This window comes from Chelonia mydas, chromosome 4 (genome assembly GCF_015237465.2).
Source record: "Chelonia mydas isolate rCheMyd1 chromosome 4, rCheMyd1.pri.v2, whole genome shotgun sequence".
NCBI lineage: Eukaryota > Metazoa > Chordata > Testudines > Cheloniidae > Chelonia > Chelonia mydas.
Window position 1 is genome coordinate 55,466,275 of NC_057852.1, and position 22,239 is coordinate 55,488,513.

A 22,239-nucleotide genomic window follows, 5' to 3' on the forward strand; every position below is an offset into this window, starting at 1 on the left:
AGATTATTATACTTTAACACATCTGGTGTCCTGTTCATTTCCTCCGTAAAAATGAATTAAAAAGAAATTTGTTTCCCTGGAGTGTATGGATCTTGGGAGTGTGATCTAGCAAGTTCTGACCTGTATCTCGCTTGTCCCATAACAACACAGGGTAGGATTTTAGTTTGCCAGATTGCTCTGTTTTAATTATATTATATAACCCTATCTAAATTAGGCATTTGATGGTAAAATTGGCATAGAGGGTTAAACTATAACCTTTTTTTAATTAACCCGTAAGTACGTTGCATAGGCTAAAAATAAAATTACAGCTGTTGGAATCAGGATTAGTTCAAGGCCCGTGTAGTATTAACATTGTGTTCAAAAAAATCTGTCCTTATTAGCAGGGTTTTGGGTTACAGACCATTAAACGATTAGCATGGGAACCAAGTGCACTGACATGAACTACATGTCAGCATTAAGTTGTGAAATGCTGTTACATTGCATCTCTGTGATAATTTATTTAATTAAAAAAGAAAAGGTTGTTATAGCTTGTCCCTTTATTCTTCTACACTGGCCCTCCATAAAAACAAGCTTATGGCGGGGGATCCAGACAACTAGTGTGATCATTGTGAATTTAAATTATGCAGTAACAGGATACAAGGAAAGGGTTCTTGCCTAGACATATGTTCCTAGAATGTGACTACCTCATTTCTGACACACCTCTATATGGCATAAGGGACTCTGAAGAACTCCTTTTTACTTCATCCAAGTATAAATGTCTCTGCATAATGTAACCCTTAAGGATCAGATCTTCAATGTTGTTTTTCTTTTTTTTTCCCCTTCTAGTTCTTCCTCCAGTGCTGGTTCCAAGACACAGTGAATACAACCCTCAGCACAGTCTCTTGGCTCAATTCCGCAACTTGGGACAAAATGAGCCTCACATGCCACATAATGCCACTTTCCCGGACTCTTTCCAGCAACCCAACAGTCATCCATTCCCCCATTCCCCTAACAGTAGTTATCCCAACTCTCCTGGAAGCAGCAGTAGCACCTATCCACACTCTCCTGCTAGCTCAGACCCAGGAAGTCCTTTCCAGATGCCAGGTAAGTTCACCTTCTGTAAGAGTTAAGGAGAGTATAGCTAGATATTGCAAGTATCGTTAAGCAAAAGCGTCATCAGCCAGCACTTAAGTATATTCAGTAGCCAGTTGAAGAGATGTTAGGTAACATGGTGACTAAATCAGGCTGCCTAGCAATAATGTTCAATTTTTAGTACAGTATTCTTTCTAATGCAGGTAAAATGCTTTGTTTTTGTTTTACAAATCAGCTGCATTTCAAGGGGTGGGGGGAATAGTGTATTATTGCAGCATTGAGTCCTGGTATAGTGTGGGGGCAGAGGGGTGTTATGCACAGCTAATGTTGTGACAAACAAATATTGCTACAGAATGTCCTTGTTCAGGAAAGAGACCTACTCTTAAATTCAGCATTAGGTTATGGTTCTATAAAAGATGTTTCCCAAGGGGATCACACTACCACCACTTGATTAAATTCATTCAAATGGTGATGTAATCCCAAGAAACAAACGCTTCAGCTGCAAAACAGTCTCTCAGCAGAGGCCCTGGAAAGAAACCTTCAGCATGTCTGTCTTAAAGACAGTGGAACAATTGCCTTTTATTTCTGTTTTGATGGTTGGCTATAAGGTTTTTACAGAAATGTCATCTTTTTTCCTGGTTTGTCCATGACTAAGTATCGTGAAGAAAGCAGCCTCTGAAAGATGTTTTTGATTTAACTTTCTGCTGCGGGGAGAAGGAGCCTGGGCAAATGGCGTGCTGCCTTCCTTCCTTTGGGGCTGGAGGAGGGAAGGGGGAGAGAGATTTGCAAAAATATACATGTAATTTCTTGTGTCAAGGGGGTGTTCACTGAAGTTAGCTACTGATAGCTGTCTGTCTTCGAAAATTTCCCTTGGTGGGTAAAGACTACTGAACTGTATGCGCTGCGTGCATGTGTTTTGTAATTTCTTCTGAGAAATCAGTAAATTTTATGGTCCTGTCTCCCCCACACACATACACACATTTTATTTAAGAAACTATAGAATAAAAGCTTGAGAGACTGCTGATTATGACTTTAGGCTCTGGGGCTCCCTGTCCCAGTGGATACAGATCAGGTCACAGAGGTCCTATGCTTGGTCTGTAATGGGAAAGGTCTCCTACAGTATCCCCATGCCAGATGTTTTATGGTAGGTCATTGGATTTGGTTTCTGAGGAGTCCTATTTTTGCTTGCATTCCTGGCTAGAGGTAAAGCAGAGTCAGCAGCTGCAGTGGAGAAACTGAATTAGAGGGCGTTGTGGTGGAAAAGATGAAAAGGCATCCATCTTGAGGCCCTCTTAGCCCTGACTCAGTATTCTGAGTCATTGCCTTGAGATAGGTCTCTTGGCAGACACCCATTTTGAGTTAGTAGGGCAGAAGGAGACCCAGTTGTGAAAATATAAAGGGGAGCAGTACTATATCTAGAAATGTGAAAATTTTACATGTGCTGGCCTTCCCACAGTACTTTCTCATATGCATGACAGTAGCATAACAATTTCAATTACACAAATGTCTCATAGCTCATTAGAGGCCTAATAAGGAATCAAAATTTTGATCCTCACCCCACAAACTTATTCCATGGTGCATGCCTGCCCACCCTCCATAAAGGGGACTGTTTGTAAGGTCAAGTGGAAAAGGATAGTGACAATTGGAAAAACATAGCTGTAGTATTACTGTAATGCTTTAGTTGAGAGCTTTGTATTGCTAACTTTAACTAGCTTGAGATTTTGAAGACCAGAAAGTTGCATGAAAGACATGGTGTAGTTATTGGCCTGTTTGCCTTTTGGTTACTTGTCATAATAGTTGATGACTCACTTGTTGATGGAGATAACAGTGCTACATAGGCTGCCTGCTTGCTCTCTGGTGTAGAATGGTAGTAATCAAATCTCATGCACCAGGGCAAAAAGTCTGTGGGGGTCAGGAAGACTTTTTTTTAAGCACTCCTAAGAGCCTAAATCCCTTTAGACCATGAGACTTATGCTGTTAAATCATTTTAAGCACTGCAACAGTGAGCACAGCAATGCCTAAATACCTTTTAAAAATCTGGGCCTAAATCTCTGTCCTTCAGTTCCCCATTTATAAACTGGTGGTGATATTTCACCGGGATGCTGAGGAGAAATTCATTAACACTTGCGGTACGTTCAGATGCTACACTGATGGAGGGCCACATTGGAAACAACATCAATGAGATTAGAACCTCTAGACTCCAAATCCTGGGCTCGTGGTCTGTTCATGTTCTATATGAATGTAGGGCTGATGGTGCTGAGCATGGAGACATTAATGTATATCCAGTGCCTTGAACTTGTGAAGCACTGACAGAAATGCAGTCAAGCTTTTGCTTGTGGATTGATAGTTATAACTACAATAAAAATTACTACTATTTCATACACAATAATCCTCTGCTTCCCTGAATCAAGGTCCATGATTGCTTTCTCAGATATTCTGATGAGTGGGTGGAAGTTATGGCTGAGTCAGGCTGAAAGTATTTCCAAGTTAACGCTGAAGTGTTTGTGGATATATATGTACATTTTAAAGAGAGGGAAGGAATTGTATCTCTGCCTTCTCTATATTTAGCTGATACTCCCCCTCCTGCTTACCTGCCTCCGGAAGATCAGATGACACAGGATGGCTCACAGCCAATGGACACCAACATGATGGCACCCTCAATTCCCCCAGAAATAAACAGAGGAGGTAAAAGGCTTCTATATGTGTTTTTTTTTTTTTCTGCTTGGTTTCTAAAGTGCAAAGAGTCTCATAATTTTTTTTTAAGCTGAATATTGATCTGGATTCATATTATTTAATGGAAATATGTAACTGTAGACAATAAGAAAAACTACAGGGAATGTGGTTTCCTTTTCCCCCACCCCCGCTGGGGGTGAAATTATACACTCTTATGAGCCTCTGGGTCTAAAAAAGTCTAAGTGACCGTACATGACTAAATTAAGGCATCGCCATGTTTTAAATGTTGACTTCCAATCAGAAGAATCCAAAAGCATATTACAAACTCTCATCTGTAACAATCACTGAAGTTAAACTGTTCTTATGGTAAAGCATAGTAATTGTGTGTAATGGCACAAGCACACCTGTTAACAGGCAGTGAAAGGTATCTATTATGATTATAGTGACTATTGAGACAGTGCTTGATGTTGTATGGTTGATATCCAATTGGTGGGTGGGTGAATTTAGAGCAGGGAATATAGCTGCCTAAACTGAGATTTGGTCAGGACACTGGCACTAACATCTTTACACTTGTGAAAAGTACTATGAATACTTTAATAAAAATGGTCAGGGTCTCAGTATGCTTTGTCTTCTGAAACACAGCATATCCAACCGAAGTGCCTCTTAACCACCATGATATTGCACTGGCTTAGCTCTGATTTCTAGAGAAGAGCATGACACTGAATTGCCAGCACTCCTTCCTGCAGCACCTTGGGTTTTTCCTGGGAGCTTGGGGTAGGAATGTTTCCTTTCCCATGTAAGTAGTGACCTGGCATGACCCTGCTTAGCTCGTGAGATTGCAGCGTGAGGTGGTATTGCTGCAGGGAAGATGTGTTAAATTCTTTTCATTTTGTTTTACATCTTATGGCACAGACAACTTTTTATATGCAGCTTTTTAAACACATTGCAAATATAAACTGCTGAGTAAAGGATTTAGTGCATTCAACACATGGTGAGAAATAGCCCCCTCTGAGAACACTTAGGCTCACAGTGCCGTGCATCCAGCCAGGAGAGAGAGTAGCAAGTTGAACGCTGTGCCAGAATGATTATAAAGATTACAAGCATATGAACACTTCAGCTATTGTTTAATTTCATTTGAGTTTTGTTGTTAAGCTTAAAATGTCTGGGCTCACAAATATATCTGCTCTTCTAATATAATTTATATCGGTTCTGTGTTCACTTATTTTCCTCCTTCAGAGTGAGCTTGCATTTGATCAGCACCATCTTTGGCATTGTCTGTTGTTTTGCTGATCTGTACACGACTGCGTACTGGCCTCTGCAGCTGATGAAGGCCCAAAGTGCATTTATCAGTGTTTATACCTAACTCTGCAGACTTCTGCACATTTTTTCCCCTTGTAAATATGCTCTATCTCTGCTGCGGAATTTTTGCATCACATCTGAGACCCGTAACAACCAGAGGGAATGGCTTGCGTTTTTCTTTTCATCTTAAAAGAGCTTTCTACTTTGTGTTTGTTTTTTAAATCTTTTTTTCTTGCTAGTAAGTTGAATAGTCTCTTTTAATTCACTGTTTCTTGAGTGAGGGGAAAAAGACAGTTATTTCTTTGCTTATGCTTATATCTGTCTGCTCATTCTTTGAGCTCCTGTCTGTTTGCTGTGACTATCCAGTGTCTAATTGCCCTCCTAAAAGGTCTGCTGTAGTTGTATAAAAACAGTTGTTTCAATAAACTTTTATGTTAAACATTTTAGTTGCAAATGTTTAGAAGCATGTTCTTTATGGAGATTTGTTAGTCTTAAGAGATTTGACTTAACAAGCTGCATCCTGTCACTGAAGCTGGGTAATTTCCATTGTTGGCCCATGCTGGGAATGGAGAGACAAAACGCACCTGCTCTGCATGACTTAAAGCAAACGTAAGGAAGTTAGTATGAAATCTGTGTGAGAGAGATATGATTCATTCTGTAAGAATGGCCAGCTGGCAAGATTTCTTCCTGAGTTTGAGAACTGGGGCAAAGCAGTAGCTTTGGTAGTTACTGGCAACTTAATTTGAAAGCAAAGTGTAGTAACCCCTTACTAATAATTAAAGGCTTCTTTTCTTTACAATGATTTGAAAAGGCTTAACAATACTGTGGCTTTACAGAAGTTAAACCCCTTTTCATGAGCATTTCCCAGCATATTCTTGGTCAGCAATGGACATCACACTAGAAAAACCCTGCACCAAGATTTTTGTCTCACACCGTTTTCGTCGTTGCCGTTGCGTAGGCTACATACTTTCCTACTATTTATATCAGCTAGATAATCACGTTTTAAATTTTTTAAATTCTGCTCATGTCCCTTTTTATCAGAAAAAAATCGGTGTATGAGAAACATTTTTCTAAGCAAAGGAAAGTATAGAATGTTGGTCTTAAAGTTAATGTTGGCATTGAGAATGCGCTGAAAGGAGAAACAAATTCCTGCAACGTCATTGTCATTTTAGCACTTCGACTTGCATTTAGAGCTGTGATCTGCAGAGCTGCTATCTCAGATTCCTAAACTGTGTACTAAGCACATAAATAGTCATCCTCTTCACTTTAAAACCCTCATACACAGAACAGCCACATCCTATCTCCTCTTCAACCTCTTTTATTCCTATAAACCTCCTATATTCCACTTCCTGTGTATAATGTAATCTCATAGCCTTGTAAATTCCCGATTCCATATTATTTTTAAATTGTTGCATAATTATGGTCCAAAGTCTAAGCTTTCATTTATTTTTTCTTTTTAGAAAAGCCTCCTAGCCTTCTGATTGTGGGGGAACAAATCTGCAGAATCTAAACTGAAGCAGTACGGTCTGCTTGAGTTTGCAAAGAGTATGAAACAAATGCTCTGAGATGTGAAATTTGTTTATGCATCTCATTAGGGTGTTAACCCTGAAATCTAGCAACTACATGCACGCTGACTATTTCATTGCTGATCACTTTAATAGAACCGTCAACTGTAATGTACATATTTTTTGTTGTTGGATGTAGTGGCTGATACTGGGGAAGGTCGCTGTGAACCAACCCTGTGGTCTGTAGGGCAGGGAAATGAAGAACTCAAACATCCCCTTCCCAAATTTTAAAGTAATTTCTGCACCTGCCCAGTAGGTGAGGGGGGGGGGGGGGGGGGAGAGATGCATTGCCTTCCCATATACAAAAGATTAATCTGCCATCTGGATACCAAAAACCCAAGCCATGTGTCACTCCTGCCTGCATGGCCAAAATCCCCGCTGTCTCCTAGGCAGTTGTGAAAACCTCCAGCTGTTCTGACAATTTCTGCTATGTGATTTCTCATTGTTAATAAAGAATTTTGTAACGTATAATATTTTAGAAGTTGGTAGCTCTGTAAAATAAACTGAGGGAGTACTTCACTGATTTGTCAACACTCAAGGTAGTGCTGATCTAGGTCATATGTTGCAAAGAACGCAGGGGTGCTTGATAGGTGTGGTAGTTGAGCCCATAACATGTTCTCTTACTTAAGTACCTGTTGCCAGCTCTGATATTTTTTTTCCTATGTCTGAAGTTTTGCGAGTAATTTTATCTTAACTTGTATTTGTCCAAATTCTTTCTTTGGCTCTGAAAAGTGTTTTTTTTGTTCTTTTTTTAATAATTAAATGATAAATGAACTCCATAGAAGATGGCACTTAATTAGCAGTTATTTATCCAGAATTTCTCTCTGTGATCTTAAGCCAAAGCCTACAGGTTGCAGATCTTTAAAGTTCAGTAACATATTAGTTGCAGTGCCATTGATTGTAACCTTTTCTTTGTTTCTTTCCAGATGTTCAGGCAGTTGCTTATGAAGAGCCAAAACACTGGTGTTCTATTGTCTACTATGAGCTGAACAATCGTGTTGGGGAAGCATTTCATGCCTCCTCCACCAGCGTATTGGTAGATGGTTTTACTGATCCTTCAAACAACAAGAACAGATTTTGCCTTGGGCTGCTCTCTAATGTTAACCGGAATTCCACCATTGAGAACACCAGGCGGCATATTGGCAAAGGTGCATTTAGTTTTTCTCTTGTTTTGCTTTCTAGCTAAACGCGGCAATCTGGGCTTCTTGCCTCAAGGACAGACTATCATATACGTTATGAAGTCATGTTCTAATGAACACTGGCAAATACATAATTTCTTTGTCAAGTCCTGTACTCTTGTACGTTCTCACCTGTTGTATAATTGCAGGAAGCTTTCTATCTTCTAACCAGTTTTTTTGATTGTCTGCAGACTCTCATCAATTTTAATTTTAATTAGCACAACAGTTTAAGGCAGTTGCTTTCTCACACACAGCCTGGCTGTTGATGATTCTGGAAAGCTGAACTATATAACTGCAGACAGCTCTCTGAACAAAATCTTTTTTTTTCTTGATTAAAGAGATCTAAATTGTCTGGCCCTTAAACTCCCTTAAAGGAGTATAGGCCTGCTAAAGTAATATTCCAAATACAGTTTAAAGAAGGGATTTTCAGAAGTCCAAAGGATAGTTCATGGTATTCCTGTTTTCGTGCCTTTGACAGTCTTCTCCCAAAAGAATTGATCGTTATGTTTTTAATTTAGCTTCATAATAGTCCATTTTGAGGGGAATGTTGTCATGTAAATTAAATCCAGATTAACTTTATTTTAATTTTTGTGGTAGCAAATGTTGTGTTTGTACAGCACCTAGCAGTGGTATTGTAAAAGTACTTTGTTCCCATCTTTAGGCAGGGAAAAAATTCTGAAGATTTTTTTTTTTTTTTTTCCCAGAGAGAGGTCCTTAGAGCTTTGTAACCAAAAAAATGTATTTCAGGGGAAGGGTTATATTGCCTTTTTTATATTGATGCCCTATGAAATGGGTTTAGAGGGAAAGCTGTCTTTGAATGTCTCCCTACTCTTTTTTTTATGCTTGGAGATCAGTTTCTTACAGTGATGTTGTTCTGGATCTCACAGGAAACAGTTTTGAAACTGATCTGGAGCCTCAGGGAGATTAGTTTTCATACAGTTTATTATTCTGAAAAGCAACCTTTAGCTAAGAGAAGCTTTTTCCATGCCAGTACCTGTGCTGCTCCCAGGTTCATACTCAGAGGTTGTGCCACTAAGTCTTGTTCCTTCTTTTTTTTTTTCCCCCACCCCAGAAAGTATCTATGTACTTTATATAACACTTTGTTCATTTTCCATTTAAAACTATAAAAGTAAACTTTTAAAAGCAGCCTCGTTGCAAGCAAAGTTCTACTGAAACATTAACTGTACAGATACCAGAGGTGCTATAACATTAACTGTACCAGATACCAATCCTTCAAAAATTGGAAGTCAGATCCTAGTGAGGATAATAAGAAGGTACACAAACTCTTTTACAACTTAAGTGTAAAAGTATAATAAGGCAGGCCAGGAAAGTTTTTGTCTCTTTAACAAGTTCTAACAGTAAGATATTTACATCAGAAACAGGAAGTTTGCCAAACAGGTGCCACTAAACAACTAAGGTGTTAAAGGAGCATGCTAGGAAGACGAGGCCATTGCACAGAAGCTAAGTGAATTATTTGCATTGGTCTTCACTGCACAGGATGTGGGTGAGATCTCACATCAGAATTATCCTTTTTGGGTGACACATCTGAAGTACTGTCCCACATCAATGTGTCCATAGAGAATGTTTTAGAACAAACTGATAAATTGAACTGTAATAAGTTACCAGGACCAGATGGTATTCACCCAGAGTTCTGAAGGAACTCAAATGAAATTGCAGAACTACTAACTGCAGTATGTAACCTATTGCTGGAAATAAAACCTCTCAACCAGATGACTAGAAGGTAGTGAGTGTAACACCTGTTTTTTAAAAAAGGGCTCCAGAGGTGAGTCTGGCAATTGCAGGCTGGTAAACCTAACTTTAGTACTGCGCAAATTGGTAGTTCAGTTATTTACTATAGTTTCTATCAGACACAGGGATTCATAGATTCATAGATATTTAGGTCAGAAGAGACCATTATGATCATCTAGTCTGACCTCCTGCACAACGCAGGCCACAGAATTTCACCCACCACTCCTGCGAGAAACCTCTCACCTATGTCTGTGCTATTGAAGTCCTCAAATCGTGGTTTAAAGACTTCAAGGTGCAGAGAATCCTCCAGCAAGTGACCCGTGCCCCATGCTACAGAGGAAAGCGAAAAACCTCCAGGGCCTCTTCCAATCTGCCCTGGAGGAAAGTTCCTTCCCGACCCCAAATATGGCGATCAGCTAAACCCTGAGCATATGGGCAAGGTTCATCAGCCAGATACCCAGGAAAGAATTTTCTGTAGTAACTCAGATCCCACCCCATCTAATATCCCATCACAGGCCATTGGGCCTATTTACCATGAATATTTAATTACCAAAACCATGTTATCCCATCATACCATCTCCTCCATAAACTTATCAAGAGATAAACATGATTTGTTGGGAAAAGTCAACATGGCTTTTGTAAAGAGAAGTTATGCCTCACCAGTCTACTAGAATTCTTTGAGTGTGTCAGCAAGCCTGTGGGTAAGGGTGATCAAGTTGATATAGTGTACTTGGATTTTCAGAAAGCCTTTGACAAGATCCCTCACCAAAGGCTCCTAAGAAAACTAAGTAGTTATGGCCTAACAGGAAAGCGCCTCTCATACTGGTTGAAAGATGGGAAACAAAGAGTAGGAATAAATAGTTTTACGAATGAAGAGGTAAACAGCAGGGTCCCCCAAGGATCTGTACTAGAACCTGTGCTGTTCAGCATATTCATTAATGACCTGGAAAAGGGAGAGAACAGTGATGTGGCAAAGTTTGCAAATGATGAAAAATTATTCAAGGTAGTTAAATCCAAAGCTGACTGGGAAGAGTTGCAAAGGGATATCACAATACTGGGTAACTGAACAACATAATGGCACGTGAAATTCTAGGTTGAGAAGTACAAAGTAATGAATGCTGGGGAAAAAAATCCCAACTACACATATACAAGGATGGGTTCTAAATTAGCTGTTACCACTCAGTAAAGAGATCTTGGAGTCACCGTGGATAATTCTCTGAAAATTTCAGCTCACTGCACAGCAGCAGTCAAAAAGGCTAATGGAATGTTAGGAACTATTTAGGAAGGGATAGAAAATAAGACTGAAAATATAAGTCCACTATATAAATCCCTGGGGTGCCCATACCTTGAATATTGTGTCCAATTATAGTCACCCATCTCAAAAAGGATATAGTGGAACTGGAAAGATTCAGAAAAGGGCAACTAAGATAAGAGTATGGAATGGCTTCCCTACGAGGAGGGACTAAAAAGATTAGGGCTGTTCAGTTTTAGAAACTATATGACGAAGGGAGGCTATGATAGAGCTCTATAAAAACATGAATGCTGTGGAAAAACTGAATAGAGAAGCATTTAACCTTTCCCACAATGCAAAAATCAGGGTCACCCAATGAAATTAATAGGGAGCAGGTTTAGTACAAACAAGATGAAGTACTTTTTCCACACAACGCACAATTAACCTGTGGAACTCATTGCCATGGAATGTTGTAATGGCAAAAGTATAGCTGGGTTAAAAAAAAGAGTTAAATAAGTTCACTGAGGATAGGTCTGTTGATGGCTATTAGCCAAGATAGTCAAGGATGCAACCCCAGGCTTAGGGTGACCCTAAACCTCTGATTGCCAGAAACCAGGAGGGGGAACATAGGGAAGGATCACTCCAACTGCCCTGTTTAAGACCGTTCCCCTGAAGCTCTGTATTAGCCACTGTTGGAGACAGGATGCTGGGTGAGATGGACCATTGATCTGACCCAGTATGGCCATTCTTCTGTTTTCATGTTCTTACATAGAAACGCCATTTAAATCTCCCCCTTTGTAAGAAGAACAGATTCACAGCTTGAAGACGTGGCCACAGATTGTTTTGTTGTTAAGATGATATGGGAGTTATGTCCTCAGCAAAATTTTACATGGACCATACTATTAAATGCCATCAAGATTTTCTTTCTCGGAATTTGATTTACTTTAATACCTTCTGTGTGTTTTTTCTGGTTTTGCTATTTCACACTGATTATTCCAACAGTGGAGAACTTGAACCCCAAAGTTCGTAAAGTTTAAAAGCCTGTGTATAGGGTTCTGGGGGGAGAGATCTCTGGAGATTCCCCACCCCCCACCAATATCCCAGAGGGGTTTGCTGTCCCCTATAGAAAACGCTGAAGGCATGGGCTCAGGTCTTGAGTGGTCCATGAGAAACCATTGGATTCATGCGGCGTTAAGCTGTTCCTCTGGACACAGCACTGTGCTCCGGCTCCCTGGAAGTGCACATCTGTTGAAGCTATCCTAACCGAGACTCATCCTAGCTAGTACATGCTGGAGGAGAATCTGTCTTGGAGCTGTATTACTATTTTCTGAGGATTCTTTGTGCTGCTGGAAGGGGAACAATGTCTGTTCTCCCTACCCTGGGCCCAGTCAATCTTCTGTCCCCCAAATATGAACCCATGGGATCTGAGCAGATGTTCTGGCCCTGTAAATCTGTCATCTTGTACTGTTACAGTAGTTTTCTTCTGTGCAGTTTACAAGAAGTAAAACTCTAATGAACGGTTGATTTGAAAAACAAACTTTCGTGGAATCTGGAGGGACAGGTACAACAAAGCTTTAAGAGAGTCCTACTAGTGAGTGAAATATAATGTTTCTCTTTAAACTGGAGAAGCACAAAAGCATCTCCACAAAGATGTGTGCCAGACTGTGCATGTGATATGAATTCATTTGACCTCTCCGTAACAAATACTTTTTCCTCTTAGGAGTTCACCTCTATTATGTTGGGGGAGAAGTGTATGCTGAATGCCTTAGTGACAGCAGTATTTTTGTTCAAAGTCGAAACTGCAACTACCACCATGGGTTCCATCCAACCACAGTTTGTAAAATTCCCAGTGGCTGCAGTTTGAAAATTTTCAACAACCAAGAGTTTGCGCAGCTTCTGGCTCAATCAGTGAACCATGGCTTTGAAACAGTGTACGAGCTTACTAAGATGTGCACTATCCGTATGAGTTTTGTAAAGGTAGGTAAGAGTTCAATTGGGCTTGTGTTTTGTAAGCAAAAGAATATTCCCTTTTGAATTTTATTCAATAATCCTAGTGCAAACAGCTCCATGCCTTATATTGGAGAAGTTCCCCTATCAACAATTACATTGATTGTAAATGTGTGTTATATTTGATAAACACTTTTTCTATAAAACAAAAGCTGTATGCATGTCCTTAAACATACAAAGCTATCCGTTTGGACAAACATCATTTTGTTGGTGTACAGAATTTTAAAATCAAAGGTACATTCTGTAGGTTCTTGGTTTCAGATTTCTCCCCATTACATTTTTTTGTAGGTTTGATAATGGCACAGTTAAGTAGTTTCCATCATACCTAGCAACTATTCTTACTGCCTCAATAGAATGTTACATTAAAAGAGGGGTGGGCAAACTTTTTGGCCTGAGGGCCACATCTGGATGGGGAAATTGCATGCAGGGCCATGAATGTAGGGCTGGGGCAGGGGGTTGGGGTGTGGGAGGGGGTGCGGTGTGCAGGAAGGGGCTCAGGACAAGGGGTTGGGGCACAGGAGGGGTGCGGGGTGTACAAGGGGGCTCAGGGCAGGGGGTTGGGGCGCAGGAGAGAGTGTGGAAGGGGGCTCAGGGTAGGGGGTTGGGGTGCAGGAGGGATTCTGGGTGTGGGATTTGGGGTGCGGGCTCCGGCCCGGTGCCACTTACCTTGAGTGGCTCCAGGGTGGCAGCAGCACGCAGCAGGGCTAAGGCAGTCTCCCTGCCTGCCCTGGTCCCACGCTGCTCCCAGAAGTGGCCAGCTTGTCCGGCAGTGGTTCCTGGGGATGGGGCGGGGCAGGCGGCTCCTCCCTGCCCTTGCCTGTGGGTACCACCCCCGAAGCTCCCATTGCCCATGGTTCCCTGTTCCTGGCCAATGGGAGCTGTGGGGGGCGGCGCCTGCAGGCAAGGGCAGTGCACAGAACCCTCTGCCTCCCCCGCCGCCTCCTCCAGGGCCCATAGGGACATAGTGCCAGCCGCTTCCGGGAGCGGCACGGGGCCAGGGCAGGCAGGGAGCCTGCCTTAGCCCCGCAGCGCCACGGGGGTGGCAATCCCGTGGGCCAGATCCAAAGCCCTGACGGGCCGGATCCAGCCCATGGGCCACAGTTTGCCCACCCCTGCATTAGAATCATAGAAATGTAGGGGTGAGAAGGGACCCTGAGAGGTCATCACTTCAGCCCCCTGCACTGAGGCAGGACCAGCTAAACCTAAATGTCTGTGACAGGTTCTTAAACAGGTTCCTCTGACTTCTTAAAAACCTCCCAAGGATGCGGATTCCACAGCTTCCCTTGGAGGACTATTCCAGTGCTTAACTACCCTTATGGTTAGAAAGTTTTTCCTAATGTCTAACCTAAATCTCCTTTGCAGCAGATTAAGCCCCTTGCTATTTGTCCTACTGTCAGTGGATGTGGAGAACAATTGATCTGTCATCTAACAGCCTTTAACATATTTGAAAATAGTTATCAGGTCCCCCTCAGTTGTCTTTTTACACAACACTAAACATGCACAGTTTTTTAACCTTTTCTCATTGGTCAGGTTTTCTGAATTTTTAGCATTTTTGTGGCGCTCCTCTCCATTTACCCAGTGTTTAGTCCACTTCTCCAAGAGTATTTATGAACAGAGTTGATGCACAGTGGGTCAAGTTAAAGTTTGGTAATTAACAAGCAACTTTTCCAGGCTTTGTCTTTTCCATGCCCTTCAAATAACCACATTGTATTCAGTAACAATCTCCTACTGTCCGAAGGATCAAAATTGTGAAGTAGTGGGCATTTCTTGCACAGAATAGCTGGGACTGTCATGTTAGTGATTGGGAAGATGGGTAGCTTTGTTCCCTGGGGTCTGTCTGGTGATTAGAAATTCTATAAACAAAGTGCATACCGTTCTGTTCTCAGGGTACGTGTAAGGATTGTAGCAATGATGTGAGGGACAGAAATGTGGATCGGGATAAAAGGATCAGTGGTGTGAGGGACAGAAATGTGGATCAGTCAAATATTTCAAGACTGCCAAATTAATTGTGCAGTATCCTAAAATGGTGGCTTAAAGGGATAAGGTGACTTCTTTGTGCACATGCCTTATGGGTTAATCTGAGGTTAATACAAAATATTTTTTTTACTCTTGATTCCTGTGGTCCATCTACTGCCCCACAGCCCGTCCCAAAAAAGATAATTTACTTTATCAAACTACACAATGAACTTTGTTAGATTTCTTTCCAGATAATTAGTAAATCTTATAGCTGACTCAGTTTTAGCTAAAAGAGAACCCATCGGTGCTCGACCTGTTAATTTAGGAAATATCATCAGCCCGTCTAGGATATGACCAGTGCCACCTCTCTCCCCCAAAATTGTCCAGTTTAACAACACCTTCTTCTTGTGTACACTACTTTCTTCCATTGGCTGTTTTTATAGCTACAAGAGTGCCCGAGATGTTTTGGGAAGCTTTATCTGTTTCAGTACTCCCATCCTTCCTGTAAAGAAACCTTGGCCCTAGCTGCATGGAGTAGAGTTCCCACCTTAATGTTGATCCATGATGTCTTGTTTTTATGCCTATTAATTTGTTTGGCAGTGTATCTTCCCATCTCACTCTTTTTAGCCTTAGTACATGAGGTTTCTTCAGTCTTTTTTTCTAGAGGCTTTATGGGATTCCAGTAGCCCTTATCTTCAATCCTTTTACCTGTACCTCTCCAGAAGTGCAAAAATACACAAACGTGGTAGCCTCAATCCTGTTTGTATTTCATTGTTTTTAATCAGTTATACTTCCCTCTCCTCCAAGAGAATACTGCATCCTGCCTCCCTCCATGTCCTCTGAAAGAGGAGAGACTTGCGGGGAATCTTCAGTAGGACTAGGACTACCATGGGCAACACAAGAGCCATGGGTTTGGGAGTCAAAGAGCTTCCTTGCATTTTAATGTTAGTTCTGCAAAATGCATTGCTATATGAATCTGCTATAGGACTCCCCTTTGAGTCAGTATAAACAGGTGTGAAAATGAATGTCACCTTGTGAAAAAATCAAAAGCAATATTTGCTTTGGGATTCATAGTGGGACACATGGAGCCTTTCCTCTTCTAGGTTACTATTTCCTATTCAGCCCAGGTCAGTACTGAGTGAAAGCTGAAGATGATGTTCACTGGCTGATGGACCTGAGTTTGTGGGCTTAATCCAGTTCCTAGTGCACAGATGTCCATTAGTTAAAAAAAAAAATCAAAAAAAAAAATCCAGCCTCAGACTTTGCACTAATTACACCCTTGTGGCAGTCACACTAGAGAAGGCAAGGACCAAAAAGGCATGGGGACTGAGCTGTCCACTCACCCTGTTTGTTTGCCCTAGGAAAATAACCTCAGGTTGGTAACTTGGTCAACAAACCCCCCAAAGGGCCCCTAGCTCCTCGACAGGTGTTGAAAACAGTTTGACTACTAGTATATGTTGAGCCAAACTGTTTTTAATGCTATAGCATTCTAACATTCTATTATGAAAGTAGTGCACACTTTCTGCCATGGTATTAAAAATGGTTTGGCCCCACATACTCTAATAGTCAGATTGTCTGCCTGTAAGGCCAAACCATTTTTAACACCCATGTCAGAAGGTGTGCACCACTTTCATTACAGAACGCTTTCTGCCATGGTGTTCAAAAATGTTCTGGTCCCCACATGCAGTGGTACCTGAACTGTTCAGTACCAAGGTCATTGGCGGGGGAGTGGGGAGAGATTGTTCATAGGTCGCTTCCCTAGTGTAGATGGAATCCGGAAGAGTGGTGTCTCAAGGGCAACACAGGGGCATACTGGCTGGGCGATATGGGGAAGCATGCATTACCATTGCCAAATTTGAAGTGAGACTTCAGTTTTCAAGTGTCTGTCTGTCACCTAACCCAGATTCTCTTAAATCTGCTTCAGATTCACATGGGGAAATGTGGTAACATAACTCATGCAAAAATGGTTCCTCAACCGTGGTAACCTCCACCTGTGAGGCTAGATTATATCTGTTGCCTTTGTACTATATAAAATGAGAGAGAAGCATTTTCCACTTCCTTGACATGGTAAAATAAGGTAAAAGTAATAACTTTTCTATGTGATTTTTGTTTGTAGGGTTGGGGAGCCGAATATCATCGCCAGGATGTAACGAGCACTCCATGCTGGATTGAGATACACCTGCATGGTCCCCTTCAGTGGCTGGATAAAGTTCTTACTCAGATGGGCTCACCTCATAATCCTATTTCCTCTGTGTCTTAAAGGGTCCCAAGCTTCTGCAGTTTGGAAACTATTGAGCCTTGCATGTACTTGAAGGATGTATGAGTCAGACACATTTATGAACTGGCAGCAGCTGAATAAGAGCCTTGATAATACTTGACCTCTGTGACCAACTTTTGGATTCAGGGAAAAAGCGCAAAAAAAAAAAAGCCTTTAACACACTGTTGGTGTCAAAAATTTCAGTTTACATTGTACCCGTCTCTTGTAAAATTGATACATGCAAATTGTTTAGCAGGACTTTGTGTAATAGTTAGGGATGACCAAGCTAATAATCTTTTAGACAGTGTTCCCAAGGGATCTTCCTTGGCACTCTGAGGTTACCTTTCTTTTATATGTTCAGCATTCATTATGTTCTCTGGGGTTGATAGCCCATATTGATGAAGTCTGCTTTCCACAGGCTTTCTACAAAATATTTTAAAACCATTTGTCTAGTAATAGTTTGCTGTTCTCTTGAAAGAAAGAAATAATGGGGTGGGAGGTTTAATCATGGTCATGTGTAATAATCTTTATGAAATTGTGTACTGACCATACTGCTGTAAGAATAATGTTAGGTATGCTCTTTGCTAAATGTATGTACAGTGTATTTGAAAGTTTAGAATTAATTCGCTTGGACTAGAGGATTTAGGAATATTTGAGTGGGGAAAAGGGGAGGGGGAAATGGCAATTGACATGCAGAATATACTGTAAACGTAGCTTGTTAGTTTAAAGAAATGAAACAGAGGTCTGAACTTTGCTGTGCATTTCATTAATTTTTTTTATAGTGGCTTTATCTTGTTAACTCTGATTATTTTTGCCTCCTCCCTCCCCCCAAAAACAGTTTATGTAGCTGGTTAATTCATATAGTTGAGAAGAAGGCAAAATTAATCATTCCTGCGGTCCTGAGACTGCAGCTCTGTATATTTCAAGACAAATTGTACAGTCTGTTCTTGAATTATTGAGCAATTTTAGGCAGTTTACATAAAAGAAGTAGACTTTTAATTGTGTAAAAGAATTTTGTTTTGCCAAACCTAGTAACTGTTAAATGTTTGGAGGATTTAAAAACCCTGTTTGGATCTATTTCAAACTTTTTTTAAAAAAATATTTTTAATTTTTTTACTGATTTTTTTTGTTTTGTTTTTGTTTTCTGCTAATCTTTTATATTCACTTACTCTGTAGTACTTTAAGTACTTTTATTCCAAAACTAGTGGGTCTTCTTTACTGGAAGTTTTAAATAAAACCATTGTTATTGCTTACTTTGATTAATGCCTTGTCTTGTCTACTTCTTGGCAGCTTTATAACAACCCAGAAAAAAAGATTCTCTTGGATAATACTGCTTCAAATGGAAAAAAAAATTTACTCTGCGTTTTAACTTCTGATGCAGCTTGGTAGCAATGTTAAGTCAGTACTGGTGATGAGAGATTTTTGTGGGGGAGATGGATTTCTTCATTAGGTGAGAATAGAATAGATTCAGTAGAACTAATGTGCCCATATAACTTAATAGACTTTCACTGATTTCCCTTTGCCCCCCCCTTCCCCAAGTATGGAATATCTGCAGAAACCTTGTATACCTCCAGTGAGGACGGATCAGAGATTTGGGTCTAAACTGCCACTTTTCCACCCTTTACTGGAGACTTCTAACTGACTAAAATATTGGGAGCTCAGAGTCAGAAATTCCCCTAAGAATAGCACTGTTGCAAAATTATATTGGTCTCAGGACCTGCCTATGTTAATGAAGGATTTAGGAGAAGGTATTGTTTGAACATACTTGGGACTGATACAAAGGAAAAGCATTTACTGGCTCTTTGTGTGAGGGCGAGATTATGGCGTACGCTACCCACCTCTGGTTTCAAGCCATTTTGTTTGAGGCCCATTGGAATTAAAGGTTTCAGAGTAGCAGCCGTGTTAGTCTGTATTCGCAAAAAGAAAAGGAGTACTTGTGGCACCTTAGAGACTAACCAATTTATTTGAGCCTAAGCTTTCGTGAGCTACAGCTCACTTCATCGGATGCATCCAATGAAGTGAGCTGTAGCTCACGAAAGCTTAGGCTCAAATAAATTGGTTAGTCTCTAAGGTGCCACAAGTCCTCCTTTTCTTATTGGAATTAAAGTGCACCCACAACAGCTTCTTATGCCGTTCTCTGGCACAGTGGACAGCATCTGTCTTTTTTTTTCCCTTGGTTGTGAAGTGCTTTAATTTTTCTTGTTTGTCCCCCAGTTGTCATTTCCCCCACACATGCTCTCACCCAAAGTCTACAAGATGCTCCAGGTGGGGGAATCACTGATAGCATCAGGCTGCTCCTGAGCTGAGTGGGAATAGAGAAGGGAAACTTGGATCAGTGGGTTGCTGCCAGAGCCTGATGTACGTTTTACTGTTCTGCTCCCTACAGCGAGCCAGAAGAAGCAGTGGGAGGGGAAATAGCTTTCCAAGATCCATATGCTGCTTTATCCACAGTAGTGGGAGCACTGGAAAGTGAAGAGCTGGATGGATCTGAGGTTATGCAGTCGCCTCCTCTTGATTTCTTGTCTTTGATTCTGTTCCTGCCTTAGACTAGTCTGGTAGCCTCCTTCCCCAGGTAGACAATTGCTTTGAACTGCAAAGCCTTGGTGGCAGGATTCTGGAAAAAATGTCTGAACTAGTGGTAAATCTCCCCGGGGCGGGGAAGAAAGACACAAACCCTAGCAATCCTTGTGATCAGTTGAAGAAAAATGCACCATTGATCAGGGAGAGGAGAGCAAATAAGATGTTAAACTGTAATTAACCCTGGGGTTAGAGAATAATATTGTCAGCACTTGTATTCAGTCTCTCATCTCAATTCAAATGTGACAGCAAAGATCCAAAAAAGGGCACTGTAAAAATCTTTGGCGGCATTTGTGGGAGGGAAGTTTTCATACTAGCAGAGACAAGGGAAATACACTGATCTAGTTTTTGAAGGAGGTAGGATCTGGTGTGTGGTGAGGGGTTAATATAGTTGGGGTAGGTAGCACTGCCTATTAAGGTTGCCAGACACTTTCCATTATTAGACCCTTCTGTCAGTTGCTTATAACTTTGCCAAACTTAAACTCTTTGGACTTAAACTTTCCATTTCAGGTGTCTGCCTCATGCTAAACCTTTTTGGTAAGTCTGGCATTTTTGAGAATGAGGCTATGGAAAAATAGTTTGTTTTGCCCATGATAAAGTCTTGAGAGCTTTTCTTTGAAATGCTCTAGTGTCCCCATGCTTTGGAGCAAGGACTCAGAATTTGGCAAGGGCCTGGCTTTTGTGTCCAAGATGTTGCTTTTTGCCATCCCGGTGAAAATGTCCAAATGTTGGCCTAGTTATAAGCCTTTGAAAAATCCACAATTTGTGCATTTTCCATAGGAACTCCCTCCCCCCCCCCTTTTTTTTTTTTAAAGCAGCTAAAATTTCCAAAGTTTGTCCTCACTGACCTTACACCATCCCCCTCACAGTTCCTGGTGCCAACTAGACTTTGTATGTGCCGTCCCTACAGAGCAGCGAGGCATGCTCCAGCCCAGGGCTATGGAACTCAGAAGGACTTTTCCTGAAGTTGCTGCTCTGGGCCACGGTGGGACTGGGCACCAGAACTGAGCAGGGAGGAGCCTATCTCTCCTGTGCTTTCAGTTGCTCCACTCCCAGCTGGCAATATGGAGGAGAAAGTGCCTGATATAAATACAGAGGCAACAACAACAAAAAACTTGGATGGGAGAGGGAAAGGAGTAGGTGGTGAGTTTGGGACTATGGGAGAAAGAAATAATGATTCGTAGTTGGAGCAAGGGAGGCTGACTTGAAGTAGGAACCAGTGTGGGAAGGGCGGGGGTGAGAGGTGAGAGCTCTGACAAGGAGTTGAGGCATTGGGGCAGAACTGGGACTAGCTGGAAAAAGACACTGGATAAAGAAGTTTGGGGTGGGAGAGACATTGAGATTGGGTGAGGAGCCTGGAGAAAAGGAGATTGGGACAGGGAGCACAGCAGTCTTAATTCTGGCATTTCCGAACTTGAATGCTTGACTTTGTAACCTTAATTCTCTTTTACTACAGTTTTTTGTGTGTAATATATAAGAACAAAAAACAAATTGTGTAGCCTAGAGGAGGCCAGTTGGATATTTTCTTTCAGCCCCCTAAAAAAAAGCAGGCCCTAGGTGTAAACCATGCCTAAATTTTTGTTTTTACTAGACTTCCTCATATCGGAATGCTGCTATAATGAAGCTTTAACATGTTATAAACCCAGAGCCTGATTCTCCACTCAGGTATGCCACTGTAATTCTGTTGACTAAATAGAGTTACGCTGGCATAAAACAGGTATAATCGGGTGGGGAAGAGTGAGGCCTGGATCTTACTTGTGTAAATAAGACCGAGCTGTGTTGCAAAGGCTGGGGCACAATCATTACATGGAGCTTCATAAGAGTAAGACATTGTGTAGATGGGGCCTAAAAGGTAATTCAGTTAGAATGGATACAAAATACTATTTTGCCTCTTTTTCGTTTCCTTTTTGTAGCATGTAAAAAAAGCCTGTAAGGTGGTGTGCTGGATTGTTAAAGGTGTGTGTTCTGCTTGTTTTTTACATTAGAAATTCATTTCCTGTCTAGCCTGGAATCCACTGATGACTGGTGAAATGATGTGGTGATATCACAAGAATGAGAGTGAAAGCTGAGCATTGAACACTTGAATGCGTGTTTAGTCAGATGGTTTGAAATTTTCTTTTTCACTGTGAATGCTTAAGTGAATTACCGTTTTAGAGGTTATTGAATCAATCCTTACTGGTTTAATAAACGTTTGCAAACTAATGGTCTATATAGTCTAAGATGTCCAGAAGGTCTTCCAGGTATTTTATTTTAGGGAGATCAGAATTTGATTTTCCTGATGTTTCAGAAAATTTAAAACAAAAACAAAAAAAACAGACTTTTGTTTTTTCCAAAAACAATTCAGGCACTTATATATATAAAATAAATATATATTATTATATTTATAATATTATAGAATATTTAGAATATTATATTTTATATATATATAATAAATAAACAATAATGGACATAAACCTAATTCTTAAATCTGGACACACAATTTCTGGATACATTTAAGAGGGAGTGAATGATACTGCTGAATAAATGTGATCTTTTCACTCTTTCCAGCCCTCCAATCTCTGTGCTGAGATGTTCCCAACAGCTGCATTTGTTGAGAGGTATATTCAGTATTGCACTTGATGGTGGCCTTTGTAAGCAGAGTAATATTACAATAAGTGATGCACAGCTTGAGAACAA

General features: G+C 40.9%; 1 protein-coding gene across 6 annotated transcripts in view; it reads left to right on the top strand.

The window, feature by feature from the left end:
• Nucleotides 1–18,245, top strand: part of SMAD1 (SMAD family member 1) — a 70,613-nt gene extending 52,368 nt beyond the window's left edge. For all 6 annotated transcript variants that reach the window (XM_043545766.1, XM_043545767.1, XM_037897344.2 and 3 more), the window contains 5 exons: nt 826–1,083; nt 3,640–3,756; nt 7,535–7,756; nt 12,487–12,743; nt 16,846–18,245. In XM_043545766.1, coding sequence (XP_043401701.1) covers nt 826–1,083; nt 3,640–3,756; nt 7,535–7,756; nt 12,487–12,743; nt 16,846–16,989 — 998 coding nt within the window. In that variant the 3' untranslated portion in view covers nt 16,990–18,245. The remainder of the gene's footprint in view (nt 1–825; nt 1,084–3,639; nt 3,757–7,534; nt 7,757–12,486; nt 12,744–16,845) is intronic.
• The last annotated feature ends 3,994 nt before the right edge of the window (nt 18,246–22,239 follow it).